The 15,335-nt window shown below is 46.9% G+C and overlaps 1 protein-coding gene across 4 annotated transcripts in view; it reads left to right on the top strand.

Moving 5' to 3' along the window:
• Positions 1–15,335, top strand: part of ZFAT (zinc finger and AT-hook domain containing) — a 240,286-nt gene that overhangs the window by 36,245 nt on the left and 188,706 nt on the right. For all 4 annotated transcript variants that reach the window (XR_001883776.1, XR_001883775.1, XM_017863814.1 and 1 more), the window contains exon 2: positions 12,860–13,036. Coding sequence is in view for 2 of the 4 variants with exons in the window: in XM_017863814.1 (XP_017719303.1) it covers positions 12,860–13,036 (177 nt within the window). In the remaining 2 variants the exon portion in view is untranslated. The remainder of the gene's footprint in view (positions 1–12,859; positions 13,037–15,335) is intronic.

The following is a 15,335-nucleotide window of genomic DNA, read 5'->3' on the forward strand; positions in this document are numbered from 1 at the left end:
GGTGACAGAATCTCTCAGCATTTGCTTGTCTGTAAAGGCTTTTATTTCTCCTTCACTTGTGAAGCTTAGTTTGGCTGGATTTGAAATTCTGGGTTGAAAATTCTTTTCTTTAAGAATGTTGAATATTGGCCCCCACTTTCTTCTGGCTTGTAGGGTTTCTGCTGAGAGATCCACTGTTAGTCTGATGGGCTTCCCTTTGTGGGTAACCCAACCTTTCTCTCTGGCTGCCTTTAACATTTTTTCCTTTATTTCAACCTTGGTGAATCTGACGATTGTGTGTCTTGGGGTTGCTCTTCTCAAGGAATATTCTTGTGGTGTTCTCTATATTTCCTCAATTTGAATGTTGGCCTGCTTTGCTAGATTGGGAAGTTCTCCTGGATAATATCCTGAAGAGTATTTTCCAACTTGGTTCCATTCTCCCTATCACTTTCAGGTACACTAATCAAATGTAGATTTGGTCTTTTCACATAGTGCCATATTTCTTGGAGGCTTTGTTCACTTCTTTTCACTCTTTTTTCTCTAATCTTGTCTTCTTGCTTTATTTCATTGAGTTAATCTTCAATTTCTAATACCCTTTCTTCTGCTTGATTGATTTGGCCATTGATACTTGTGTATGCTTCATGAAATTTTCGTGCTGTGTTTTTCGACTCCATCAGGCCATTTATGTTCTTCTCTAAGCTGGCTATTCTTGTTAGGAATTTGTCTAACCTTTTTCCCAGGTTCTTAGCTTCCTTGCATTGGGTTAGAACGTGCTCCTTTAGCTTGGAGGAGTTTGTTATTACTCACCTTCTGAAGCCTACTTCTGTCAATTTGTCAGACTCATTCTCCATCCAGTTTTGTTCCTTTGCTGGCCAGGAGTTGTGATCCTTTGGAGAAGAAGTGTTCTGGTTTTTGCAATTTTCAGCCTTTTTGCGCTGGTTCCTCCCCATCTTTGTGGGTTTATCTACCTTTGGTCTTTGATGTTGGTGATGTTGATACTATTCCTTTCTGTTTGTTAGTTTTCCTTCTAACAGGCCCCTCTGCTGCAGGTCTGCTGGAGTTTGCTGGAGGTCCACTCCAGACCCTGTTTGCCTGGGTATCACCAACAGAGGGTGCAGAACAACAAAGAGTGCTGCCTGTTCTTACCTCTGGAAGCTTCGTCCCAGAGGGGAAGCTGCCAGATGCCAGCCAGAGCTCTCCTGTATGAGGTGTCTGTTGACTCCTACTGGGAGGTGTCTCCCAGTCTGGATACACTGTGGGTCAGGGACCCACTTGAGGAGGCAATCTGTCCATTATCAGAGCTCAAACACTGTGCTGTGAGAACCGCTCCTCTCTTCAGAGCTGTCAGGCAGGGATGTTTAAGTCTGCTGAGGCTCCACCCACAGCCGCCCCTTCTCCCAGGTGCTCTATCCCAGGGAACTGTGGTGGGCTCCACCCTGTTCATACTTCCTGGCAGCTTTGTTTACACTGTGAGGGTAAAACTGCCTACTCAGGTCTCAGCCCAATGGCGGATGCCCCTTTCCCCACCAAGCTCTAGTGTCCCAGGTCGACCTCAGACTCTGAGAATTTCAAGCCAGAATTTCAAGTCAGTGGATCTTAGCTTGTTGGGCTCTGGGGGTGGGACCTGCCGAGCCAGGCACTGGAGACAATCTCCGGGTCTGCCGATTGCAAAGACCGTGGGAAAAGCACAGTACCTGGGCTGGAATGCACTGTTCTTCCCGGTACAGTCTCTCATGGCTTCCCTTGGCTAGGAAAGGGAAAATCTCCCGACCCTTGCACTTCCCAGTGAGGCGATGCCCCACCCTGCTTTGGCTCACTCTCTGTAGGCTGCACCCACTGTCCAGCCAGACCCAGTGAGATGAACTGGGTACCTCAGTTGGAAATGCAGGAATTACCTGCCTTCTGCTTGGATCTCGCTGGGAGCTGCAGACTGAAGCTGTTCCTATTCGGCCATCTTGCCAGCTACCTTAGTTTTTCCTATGTTTAGTAGAGCTGGAGTTTCACCATTTGGCCAGGCTGGTCTTGAACTCCTGACCTCAGGTGATCCACCCGCCTCGGCCTCCCAAAGTGCTGGGATTACAGGCGTGAGCCACTGTGCCCGGCCTGGTTCAAATTCTTGATGTTGGGTTTCCTGTCACTGACTTTAGGCTTATAAAATAAATGGGAATAATTATGTCCTTTTGGTGCTTTTTTAGGTCAAATCAGTGAGTAGAGCTAAAATATACTGAGGTTATTCAAATACATTCAAACTACACGGATCACTTATAAATAAGTGGTATCATGGTAGGAAGGAAAAAAGACACAAGAAGACAAAACACATCATAGAATTCATTATCAAAATTATTGGTATATAGTCTATTCTAGCTATATATCCTTTCATGTAAAATTACCAGCAAGAAAGAAAAGCACAAGAATAAGGTTTATGGCTGAAGTGACTTGGTGTCATAATCCCTGACTCTGGCATTCCCAGAAGGATCCTATCTGTTAAATATGTGGAAACTGCAGCAACATTGGAATGGTTCACTTCTTCGTTCATTCTGAAGTCCCTTAAGCCGAGTGTTTGTTAGTTCTCTTTCAAGCCTAGGAACTATGCTGAGTAATCTCAATTTTGCCATTCTTTCTTTCTGCATAGATAGCAATGTTTTTACTCCTCTCCTCTTGTAAAGCAAGTCATCTCTGATTTACTTGAGGATCGTTGCTCTTATTTCCTATTGTTGGGGTGAACCTGTGGTAGAAGGGAAGGGAATTCAGTGAAAGGGTTGATAGTCAAGTTATGAAGGTTCTTTATCAACATCTCAGAGCAGAAGTTTGAGAGGACCCCCTCCCTCATTCATGGTATAATTGTTGTAAGTATTTCTTCTGCATGCATTAGAACTACCTCCCACAGAGATAGACTTTTTGTTTCAACCGTCGAACATAATTTAGAAAACCTAAGAGGAAAGTCTGGTGTATTTACCCATATTTTATACTTTCCTTTCTTCTTTCTTTCTTTTGATGTTCTAAGATTTATTGTTTTTATATTTTTTTCCTGTTTAGGAAACTTCCTTTAGCCATTCTATTAGGTGATATCTACTGGTGACAAATTATGCCAATTTTTCTTCCTTTGAGAATGTCTTGATTTCCCTTCCATTCCTGAAGGGTATTTTCACTGGACATGGAATTTTAGGTGGACAGTTCTTTTCTTTCAACATTTGAGAATGCTGTGCCATTTCCTTTTGGGTTCCATTGTATCTGATGATAAATCTGCTGTCATTCACGTAATTTTCCTCTACAGACTTTTTTTCTTGTTACTTTTACATTTTGTCTTTAGTTTTCAGAGATTTGATTATGATGTGTCTCGGCATGGATTTCTTTTTTTAAATTATTTTACTTTAAGTTCTTGGATACTTGTGCAGAATGTGAAGGTTTGTTATGTAGGTATATATGTGCCCTGGTGGTTTGCTGCACCTGTCAACCTGTCATCTATGTTTTAAGCCCTGCATGCATTAGCTGTTTGTCCTAATGCTCTCCTTCCCCTTTCCCCCCAGCCGCCAACAGGCCCCAGTGTATGATGTTCCCCTCCCTGTGTCCATGTGTTCTCATTGTTCAACTCCCACTTATGAGTGAGAACATGTGGTGTTTGGTTTTCTGTTCCTGGTTAGTTTGCTGAGAATGATGGTTTCCAGCTTCGTCCATGTCCTTCCAAAGGACAGGAGCTCATTCTTTTTTATGGCTGCACTTGGCATGGATTTTTTTGAGTTTATCCTGTCTGGGGTTTGCTCAGCTTCTTGAATTAGTGTATTTATATCTTTGGTCAAATTTGGGAAGTTTTCGGCTGTAATTTCTTTGAATACTTGCCCAGTTCTATTCTCTTTTTCTTTTCTTGGGACTCATGTCAAAATGTTAATCTTTTGTGATAGTCCCACAGGTCCTTGGGGCTCTGTTCTTTTCTTTTCAGTCTCTTTTCTTTGTTATTTTTCTCTCCTTTTCATTCTACTTTGAGCCCATCCACTGAAGGTTTTGTTGTTGCTGTATTTTTCTGTTCTAAAATTTTCATTTGGGTTTTCTTTATATCTCTGATTTCTTTTCTGAGATGCAGTGTTTTTTTGCTTATTGTAGAGAGGCTTGTCCTTTATCATGAAGGCATTTTTGTGATGGCTACTTTAAGTCCTTGTCAGCTAATTCTGACATCTGTGCCACCTAGTATTGGTGTCTGTTAATTGTCTTTTCTCATTACAATTGATATTTTCCTGGTCTCGGAAAATCATGAGGAATGATTTTTAATCGAATCTTGGGCATTTTCGATATTATGTTATGAAGGTCTGGATCTTATTTAAATCTTCGGTTTTAGCAGGCTCCATCTGACACTGCTCTGGTGGGGACAAGGGAGTACTGCCTTGTTACCGCCAGTGTGGGGTGGAAGTTCAGATTCCCCACTCAGTCTCTTTGATGCCTGGAGAAAAGTGCACCTCATTACTGGTGGATGGGGGTGGGAGTTCAGGCTCCCAACTGGACCTCTGCTGCTGATACCAATCCTAGCTAGAAGGGGCGAGGGTGCTTTAGTACTACCCTCTGTGGGGCCTCCAGTGACACTTCAGTGTGCAGTGATAGCTTCATTACTGCTGGATGCTGGTGAAAATCTTGGCTCTGTACTGGGCCTTCTGTGCCACTAGCCCAGCTGGGAATGGGAAGGGGTGCTCTATTAACTGCTGAGTAGTGTATTTTGAGTTTTTACTTGGGGCCCCTGAGACCCTCCATGTCAACAGTACCAGCGATCTCCTCTGCTGTCCTTCTGTGTTAAGCCCAGCCTGCAGGACCTCAAGGGAGGCAGAGGGGTATGGAGGGGCACAGGACTCTGGGGACCCCAGTGGGGAAGGGTTTGTACAAGGTTTTGCTGCTATGAAGGTGATATTCGTCCATGTTCCTGTCCATCTCTCTCTGTCTATGATGCACAGCGAAAGGTCTGGAAGGATATAGGCACCACACTATGCTCAGTGATGCTCTGACTCTCAGAGGGGATGCTCGGGGGTTGTCTGTCTTCTATAGACTGCTGTTTTGTTTACTGTTACCATCAGCATGTACTCCTATGTACCTTTTATAATAAACAATAATGGAAATATTAAAAGCTGGTGTAAGGGCTAGTAGGGGACCCCATAATGCCTGAACCCTGTCTTGTTCCACTCATCCTGCCCTTGAGACTCCTGCCAGGTGGACGTACAGAGGACAGCAGCAGCAGGAGGAGGACACTCTGCCTCGTGTGCTGGGTGCCAGAGCATCCTGCGAGCCGGCTGGATGTGAGCTAGCTGTGAGCATCTGTGACTCCAGCTCAAGGCCCAACTGACCCTCATCACCCCTTTCCTTGAGGGCCTGAAAGTTGGGGAGGGGTCCCTCAGAGCAGGCCAGCTTCAGCTGATCATGTCTGCGGCCCATGGCTAGAGCACCGGCCACCTTCTGCTGCATCCTGGAACCTTCCCAGTGCAAGGGACTCAGTCTCCACCTCGGGGCCTATGAATTCATCTTCCAGTTCACAGCTGCCTTCTGGAAGGGGTTGGGTCAAAACACCTTGCTTGTCCCAAGGTCCCAGAGCAAGGCAGGGGGGTCAGAGGTTGCAGACGGGACCTGGTGTTCTTGGCTGGGAATGTTTACAAATCAGAGATCAGAAATGAGGACTTATTAGTACAGTTATTTTAGGATTTTCCACTTTAATAGTACAGAATAGCTGGCTAAAACCTGGGAAGCAGTTAGTAGGAATTGAATGCTCAAACCCCAAACTCTCGTGATTTTCTTTGTGCTGAATATGTCATTTTCCCTTTGAATTATTTTGATAAGGTTGAGTGCACAGTAATTGGACCTAAAAATGCATCCAAATTATAGCATCTTCATCAGGATTAGCTGACAACATAATTATGAGTATATTTCAGGGTACAAGATAATATTTTTTTCATATTAGTCCACTATAGAAAACAAAAGTGCTTCCTTTGTTGTTATTTTGGTGGATTCACAATTCTTAATATTTGGGGGATGCAGCCTGACCCGGCGCCCTCTCTGTGTGCTTTGGCATTTTGCCGTTTATATGAGGCTTTATGAACGTCCCCGATGAGTGCATCTGCCCTCCCTGTGGGAGGCCTGGGAGGCACTCATCGGTTCTGTTGAAAAGGGTGCACCATGCTCTCTGCTCTGGGCTTTTGGAACAGGCTGCTTTTAAATTTGAGATTGCAATGGTGGGAGCAACACAGAGCGCCCCCTGGGGAGCCTGGCTGTCAGGACCAGCCCTGTGACCAAGACCCCTGCTCCCTTGGGGAGTTTTGTGGTCTCGTGGGCTCTGTGTGGCCGTATGTTCTTTACTGGCGCTGACCCTGCACAGGCCGTGTAGCACTGTGGAGCCCTGGGCTTGCCCCTGCACTTCCCTGGCTGAGGGGAGGCCAGCTCCTCTGACCCTCCGTCCTGTATTGTAGAATGGGGATCATGGGCTGGCCAGCAGAGAGGTGGGGGATTGAATGAGGGAGTGTTCGTAGGGGTGGGGTGGGATTGGGGGGTAGAGCCCATGCCTGATGCACTCTGGAGTCTGGGAGCCCCTCCCGTGACCTCCTGTGCAGGACTGGCTGCCTTTCAAGATCCATTCAAGTGCCTTCCCCCGTAATTTCCCAGGCACCTCAGCCAAGGCTTTCCCCTTTCCTCTGCTCGCGGTCTTTATGATTTGCAGTGTGTGACTCAGCTTCCTCATTAGTTGAACACCTATCATGTGCCAGGCTGGGGACATGGACTTGAATAAGATGCCATCCTTGCCTGGACTTGAATAAGACGCCATCCTTGCCTGAGCAGCTTAGAGTGGATCCTCCTGAACCGTGTTGGATCTGCTGTGTTATCCTTCACCTTGTTTTTAGAAAGCCTAGCAGTCTTTCTGATTTTTAAATGTTATTTAGACTCATTGTAGAAAATACAGATGTTATTATTGATTATTATTATTATTAATTTGAGACAGAGTCTTGCTCGGTCACCCAGGCTGGAGTACAGTGACAGGATCTCAGCTCACTACATCCTCCACCTCCCAGGTTCAAGCAATTCTCCTGCCTCAGCCTCTCGAGTAGCTGGGATTATAGGTGCACGCCACCACATCCGGCTAATTTTTTGTATTTTTGGTAGAGACAGGGTTTCACCATGTTGACCAGACTGGTTTCGAACTCCTTACCTCGTGATCTCCCCACCTTGCCCTCCCAAAGTGCTGGGATTACAGGCAGAAGTTATTTTTTTAAAAAGTTTCACAGTGAAAATTTTGGTGTATTTCCTTTCATCCTGGCCAGCTCTCCTTCCTTCCATCTATTCATAAATAATATCTATCCATTAATAATAAAATTATATTCATACCAAATAGCTGAGTATTCCATTCTTTAAAACTTAGTGTTCATTGTGAGTGTTTCCCTGTGCCATTCAGTATTCTCTGAAATATGATTTTCAGTGGCTGTATCATAATTTGTTTTGTGAGTGTCAGGATTTGTCCACTGCTGAGCACTTCGGTCGCTTCTGGGAGCTTGCCGTTATAAATACTTGTGTGTCGAGTATCTTAGTGCACAATTCCTGTTCTCATTTTGGATGATCACGAAGGCAAGATCTCAAGGAGGAAAACCACTGGTCAGAAGTCATGAGCGCGTGTCTTTGAGGCTCTTGGCCCCTTTGCCATGGCAGTATTTGTTCATGAGAGCAGCAGACTCTACCACCCTTATGCATGTCTGTGCGCGTGTGTCTGCTGCAGAGCAACTTTGTAGGGAGAAGTGGGCATTGGGCTGGTCCCGAAAGCCAGACTCCCGGGAAATCTCCAAGCAGTCCTCTGTGGGTGGATGACCCAAAAGAGGCTGCGTTGCAGGCCAGAGAGATGTGGAGGCTTAGGACACGCTGCGCTGCCTCCCCTCTGGCCTTTTTACACGCTCTCTGCACAATCTCTCTGCGCGCTCTCCTCCCTGCTGACCAGACCTCTTATTATTTTGTAATTTGAATATGATGCTGGCCTTTTACTCAAAGGCTTGGAAGATTGTCAGCTGGTAAAAGTCATTTGTCCAGTGTAGCCAGTGCTTGATGGTGACCATTGTCACCCAGACGGCCAAAGGATGCTTCCTTTTGTTACAGCAAACCTTCCCCAGGCCTGATGAGGGTGCCTGCTTTCTGAATATCCCTGCCTTGATCTCAGCCACCTTGGGCGTCTCTGTGGCCGTGTTAGGGAAATCTCACTTTCTGAGGTTACCAGTATCTTCCTCATGGCTGGATCCAGTGCCTGCCCCCCCCATTCTTGCTGCATTTTTCGGGAGCAGCCCCTCTTCTCTTCCACCTTCTCCCTAAGGGCTTTCTCTGTCACTAAGGACTCGGTCTTCTGTTTGTTGCTTGCTATGAGCTGAATGTTTGTTTCCCCCTAAAATTCATAGATCAAAACCTACCCTCCAATGTGATGGCCTAGCAGGTGGGGCGTTTGGGAGGTGGTCAGGTCATGAGGGTGGGGCCCTTGTGAATGGAATTCGTGCCTTTATGAAAGAAACCCCAAAGAGCTACCTTGCCCTTTCCACCATGTGAGGACACAGCAAGAAGGCACCAGCTATGAACCAGGAAGCGGTCCTCAGGCATTGGTTCTGCCCGTGCCTCTATCTCAGACTTCCCAGCCTCCAGAACTGTGAGAAATAAAATTCTGTTAATAAGCCACCCAGTTGTGGCACTTTGTGATAGCCACTCGGATGGACTGAGACGGGGCCTTGGGAAGGATTTGGCTTCTTGACACTTTCTGTCTTTAGGCTTGATGCTCCTCGTTGGGTGCTGACCCTATTTCTCTGCCCCACTGTGGCTGAACCCCACCCTGTCTTGTGCTGCCTTCTCCTAGTAGGCATCTGCATACTGACGTCCTGCCCAAAACCACTTGATCCTGCCCATCAGACCTGTCCTTGCTCCCTTGGGGGCACATCTGCCTCCCCTGTCTCTGTTGTTGGCCATGTCTAGTCAGTGATGGTGTCATGCCTGCTTGACCTGACTCCTCTGCAGACCTGTGTCTCAGGCCATCATCTCTGCTCTCATCTCTGGACAGGCTCTTTGGTGTCAGTCCCACCGGTCTTGGGCCGATGTACTCCTTCCTTCTCCCTCCCTCATTCCGCCATAGCCACTTGCTGTCCTCCATGTGTACTGAGGTGTCCAAGGCTAGCCAGATGCTGTTTCCAGTGACCTCACATTCTAAGGGGAGCCATGTGATGGGGCCATGCTGCGTCCAGGGTATGGACACGGAGGGGAACTGGCGCAGCTCAGGCATGTGGGGCCTCTCCTTCAGGGCCAGCCCCTTCAGACACGGTTTCTCCTTGCCTTTGCTCTGCTGGTGGACTCCTGGTTCTCTCTGGAGCTGCCAGTGCCTGCTCAGTGACTGTGCTGGGGATCTCTGTCCCTGTGTTGTCAGCAGATCCACTCCTTTCCCTTCCTCCTGCCTCCACGGCACTCCGTGTGTTTCCTGCCTGAGCCTGCATGTCTCCTGCCCACGCACCCTTCCTGGAGTTTCACTGTCCTGCAGCACTGAGCTCTGGTTGTCCCTCAGCTGAGAAGCCTGTCCTGTCCGTGGCAGCCTGTCCAGATCGGGATCCACCCCACTCTCATGGCCCAGGCCACGTGGCGGAGCCTTCTGTTATGGGAGAGTTGTTCCAGGTTCTCGTGTTTGTCTCTGCCTCCACCTCAGGAGCTCCAGGTCCAGTCTCCCTGCCTGAGAGAGCTGAGCACACAGACACATCTGTTACGCAAATTCATAACAGATGGCCAAGGCCAGGTGGCACCCAGGGTCCTCAGGCCTTCAGGTGGTGTGGAACAGCCAAGCAGTAGTTTATTTCCGGTATTCTCCAACACTTTGTCATATACAAATGCAAAATAGTTTTCTTTATGGAATCTCCAGGCAGTGCTTGGTGTGCCTTTGAACTAGGAGACCTCTTGTAATAGCCCTGTGGTCCCCAGAAGTTCAGCTCTGTTATATGTCACAGAATTCCCATTTTCCTGAGAGCATCCTAGGAACCAAGAATACTTAGAGGTATTGGGAAATAGTTTCAGTAAAAACCATTACATGAGATTGTTCTGTGGCATGTCTGTCTCTCCAGTGAGATGGTGGCCTCCTCTTGTGGCAGGGCCTGGACCTCATGCCTGATTCATCTCTGTCTCCAGTGTCTGGGGTGGGGCCCACCTGTGGATACTGCTCAATGGATGCTGAAATGAACACATCTGAAGTTGATGTGTGCTTTGGGGATTATGCTCTTTGCTGTAATGAGTTTTATTGCAGATGTTGCTGGGTGTAGAGTCTTAAGTATTTTAGCTATAACTTGGAGAAACTCAGCTCATGGGCTGTAGCCAAACGTAACTCGTGTCTAATGCAGGTAGGAGAGAATCTGGTCCCTGACTCTTGCCCGTGATGACTTGAGCAAGTTGCTTTTCCTCTTTCAGCCTCAGTTTCCTCAGCCGTGGACCGGGGATTGCAAACCCTTTTCTGCCTAAGTCACTGGGTCATTGTAGGAGTAGCAGGAAGCACACTGGAAACAAGTTGGCCTCCTATAAAGAAGAATGTATTACTCTAATCACTTCTTGTTCGGGAAGCGTTTTGGGTTCCTAAGAATAGAGCGTTTCCTGGAAAAAACAATATTGATTGGCAGTATCTGTGAGAGATTTTCATTGATGAAGCAATGTTCTGCTTTGTTACATTTTGATTTCGTGTGTTGTTGGTAGAAAAGAATTCTCTTAGGTTGTTACCTCCGTGTTAGTTCACGGAGAAAGTCTTTCTGTGAATCCAGGGAGGGTCTTGCTCCGGGGACTCCAGTGCCTTCCAAGGGCTCCACCTTCACGCCAGCAAGGCCGGGTTGGCCTATTACCTTTCCTCCTTATTTCTGGTAGGAGAGTTTTACTGTAAAGAGGAGAGAAATGGGGTGGGAGAGTGGGGATCAGGAGATTTTTTTTTTTTTCTTTTTTTCTGAGACGGAGTCTCGCTCTGTCACCCAGGCTGGAGTGCAGTGGCGCGATCTCGGCTCACTGAAAGATCCGCCTCCCAAGTTCACGTCATTCTCCTGCCTCAGCCTCCCGAGTAGCTGGGACTACAGGTGCCCGCCACCATGCCCAGCTAATTTTTTGTATTTTTAGTAGAGACAGGGTTTCACCGTGTTAGCCAGGGTGGTCTCAAACTTCTGACCTCGTGATCCACCTGGCTCGAACTCACAAAGTGCTAGGATTAGAGGCGTGAGCCACCGTGCCCAGCCGATGTTTTCGTTTTGAGATGGGAGAATAAGAGTATGCTTATAGGCCAGGGGAAAGATCTAGTACAGAGGGAAGAATTGATGACCTGGAGAATGATCGTCAGAGAGGGTGGGTTCTGCACACACAAGCCATCACGCACCCTTTGTCTAGTAACCTTCCCACGCAGGGCTGTGGGAACATCTTCCTGGGTGCAGGCAATCAGCGATGCACTATCTTTAGAGAATTTGAAAGTAATTATCACATAATTGAAGTGTTAGTCTGCTTTTAGTATCTCCATGAACCAGCAATTCCAGACAATATCAGAGATATGATAGCCCTGCTCTGGGATGGGCCACTGCCCTCACCCGCACACCTAGTGTCCCCCTCACTATGCCCACATTCACGCCAGCAGGAGCAAGGTGGGGAGACAGCTGAAGATGCAGGCGGGCTGAAAGGGGTGGCAGGGGTAGTTGTTTTCTGGATGCTTCCAGTGAGATATGAAGCAAGGTCAGCTGTTGAGAGTGAGGAGCGAGGAGGATGAGATACTTGCTCACCATCACCAGGGAGCACAGAGCTCGTATGATTGCCATGTATTTGTCCAGCATTGCTAGGCAGTAAATGGTGCAGAAGTTGCATGTGACTTCCAGGCAGCGTTGAGAGTCCCCAGGAGGCTGGTGAGGGGGATTCTGAGGGGAGCCGGGTGTGGATTGCCAGCTGTCCAGATGCTGGACGAGGGCACACCATGGGTGCAGAGTTGCGCCGAGTCAGTGTTGTGCTTTCTGAGTGCCCGCTGGATTCTTGCTGCTGAATAGGCATGTTCTATCCCTAAAGTTCCTATGGATTCCAGCAACTGACAGATGACTGCTTCTCTGAGGTCCCCAGCTTTCCAGCATTTAGGGATGAGTTGGGAATTTAACCTGGACCTTTTGGCTCCAGAGCCGTTGTCCTTTTCAGTGGACAGAGCCACTTCCTTTCAGTCTAAGTATAATACTACAAAGATCTGGCTTTTAATTGTTATTGTATCCTGAATTTAATATTTTATTATATATCTTTATTTTATCAGTCTAAAAAGTGAGTGTTTGATTTCCCTCATTATATCTCCCTGCCTTATCATAATGAGATGAACATAATGAACTATTGGTAAGTTTTTTGAATAATGAGAATGCTTTAAATAGGAATTCAGTGGCTTTAAAGAGGCAACAAGTTCCCATCGTTTGATTGAAAGGTGCTTGCCTCTTGAGAAATGCTATTGTGGTCAGTTTTTCCTTGCACCTAATTTGAGAGAGTCTAGCAAGACTCTTTAATTGCCATCAGTGTACAGTTCATTCATTTGAGGGGTAGGATTTAGTTTTTCAAGTTGCATGTTTGTTTTTTACTTGGCTGTACTTATCCCAGAATCTGGGCTGATGAGTAGATTTGGGTAGCGAGGAGGTTTGTATTAGACACTATCCAGAAGGACTGAGAGTTGAGATACTGAATAAAGAACTTTCTGGCCCCAGGAATTCCCTGAAGATGAAAGTGAGTGGCCTGCCGTGGAGGTGACTGCCAGAGGGACACAGTCTGGTAGAGGCTGGTGATGGCTCAGAAGGGCAGCCTTTGGTATTTTCTTTGGCAATTGGAAGTAATAATTGTTTATATGGAGATGAAATAACATATTTTCCTTTTTTTTTCCTTACAGAAAACACGGCCATCTTTATGTGTAAATGTTGTAACCTTTTCTCACCAAATCAGTCGGAACTCCTCTCCCACGTTTCCGAGAAGCACATGGAAGAAGGGGTTAATGTGGATGAGATTATTATTCCCCTGAGGCCTCTAAGTACACCTGAACCCCCCAACTCAAGCAAAGCCGGAGATGGTAAGGGGACTGGAGGGCGGGGCAGGATACCTTCTGACACAGCTGTTGTCCTCCAGTGTCTGGTTGGCGAATGAATGAATGAATGAGTGAAAGGAAGTGGCAGTGTTCAACAGTGTGAAAGACGTGAGCTCATTGTCAGACAAGTGTGGGTTTAACCCAGCCCTAGCACCTACTGGCTGCATTACCTGAAGCCAATGATGTTACTTCTCAAAGCCTCACTTTGCTTCTCCTGACAAATGAAGAGAAATATGCTGGTTACAAGAGGGTCTGTGAGGATGAAGTTAAAGAATACACGTACAGGACCTAAGATGATGCCTGGCACACAGAACATGATAAAGGGAAGCTGTTGTTCTAACATACATGATTAATAAATAAGTCTGTATAATCTTACCGCATTTTCCAATTCTTCCTGTAAACCTGGAACAAGGATTCAAATTGCAAAGCTTTGATTTGCACTGAATCCTGAATCCTTTGGGTTCATAGTCAATGTGCAAAGTGAGATGCATCTTATCTGTAGTGTCCAGACATCTATCACTGCGTGGGTTATCAGATGCAGCAGGTGCATGGATCAGAGAAACCATCCAGGCACTGTAATTAGGTCCCCACAGACAAAAAAAAAAAAAAAAAAAAAAAAAAAACAAAACATATAGCACATGAGGAACTGCTGCAAAGATCCTCACAAAACCCTAAGATAAAGGACAGCAGCTGGGCACCTGTGCAGAAGCCCAATACATAGCAGTCAGTGTCCCATTGCAGGGTTCATCAGCCACACTAATAATCCAGTGGCTCTTTCCTGGGAATATTCAGACTGGCATTTCTAAATAGGCTGGCTATTGATCATCTGTCGGACACCATTAACAAGGAGAGATTCCAGACAAAAAATGTTTTGGTTAATAAGTCCCTCTGGTCATTCCCAGGGTTCTCAGAGAAACATGCCTGACAGAAGATTAAGTTTTTGGGAAGTTAGGAAGTTCTGAAAGTTACTGTTAGTGGCATAAAGTGAAAAACGAAAAAGATGCAGCTAGTGGTGGGTGAATAAGGAGCAGCAGTTAGTATTTGTTACTTCTGTCATCACCATCAGCTAATAGCGTGTGTGTCCATGGCGTGCTCAGCCCCTCACAGGCCTTGTGAGTGGACCTGTCCTCTCCCCATTTAGAGGAAGCAGGAGTGAGGAGGAAAGTTAGATGGAATTGCGTCTCAACCAGTAGCACACACTTGAGACCCTTTGCTTTGGGGTAGAGGAGGAAAGTTTGCATGGGGCACTGAGAGTCAGAACCTGCTTGGTGCCTGGGGCCTCGCAGTTCAGTGCCCTCCCTCTGCCCACCCAGCCTGTGTGAGTCCTGACCCCTGGCCAGAAGCTTTGTGACACCCACACTCTCCATGGCCCACTTCCCTGCTGAGCAGTCAGTGCCTTGCTTTCCAAAGAGTATAGCTTCACAGAGAGGGCTTTAGTCAAGAACTGTGTACATCTGTGTACCTGCCTCTGGGGTTGAATGTATATGGACTCAGAAAAATGGATAATGTCTCTTGTCCAATTCATATGGCAGATAGAAGCCATGTGGATCAACGTGGAAAGAACTTCTAGATTGGCTCTTGCAAAGCTTTTAGTTCTTTGCTTATTAAGATTCTCTTCTTTCTAAATGAGATGTGAATAAGAGAGAAATTTTAATTTTTAATTTTTTCATTTTCTTTTTGAGACTGAGTCTCACTCTGTTGCCCAGGCTTGAATGCAGTGGCGTGACACTGTTGCCTAGGCTTGAATGCAGTGGGGTGACACTGTTGCCTAGGCTTGAATGCAGTGGCGTGATCTTGGCTCACTGCCACCTCTGCCTTTTGGGCTCAAGTGTTCCTCTTACCTCAGCCACCTGAGTAGCTGGGACTACAGGCGCCTGCCACTACACCCAGCTAATTTTTGTATTTTTTATAGACACAGGGTTTCACCATGTTGCTCAGGCTGGCCTCAAACTCCTAGATTCAAGCAATCCACCCACCTAGGCCTCCCAGAATGCTGGGATTACAGGCGTGAGCCACCATGCCCCGCCTTTCATTTCTTTTATAAATAGGAAATGAATAAATGCTGAAAAAAGTAGAATTCACAGAATTATGAGTGTCGGTGTTGTAAGGTGCATTTTCCGACTTCCACCCTTCCACGCCTAACCAGTGTTAGTGAGAGACAGTGCCATTCTTGTAGGAGCTGGCCCTGAGCTCCTGCCCCTTCATGGAGGTTCACCTCCCTCTCAACCATCCCCCACGCCCCTCTCCTCCTCTCAACCATCCCCCACGCCCCTCTCCTCCCTCT

The sequence above is a fragment of the Rhinopithecus bieti genome, unplaced genomic scaffold (assembly GCF_001698545.2).
Source record: "Rhinopithecus bieti isolate Rb0 unplaced genomic scaffold, ASM169854v2 scaffold_72501, whole genome shotgun sequence".
Lineage (NCBI taxonomy): Eukaryota > Metazoa > Chordata > Mammalia > Primates > Cercopithecidae > Rhinopithecus > Rhinopithecus bieti.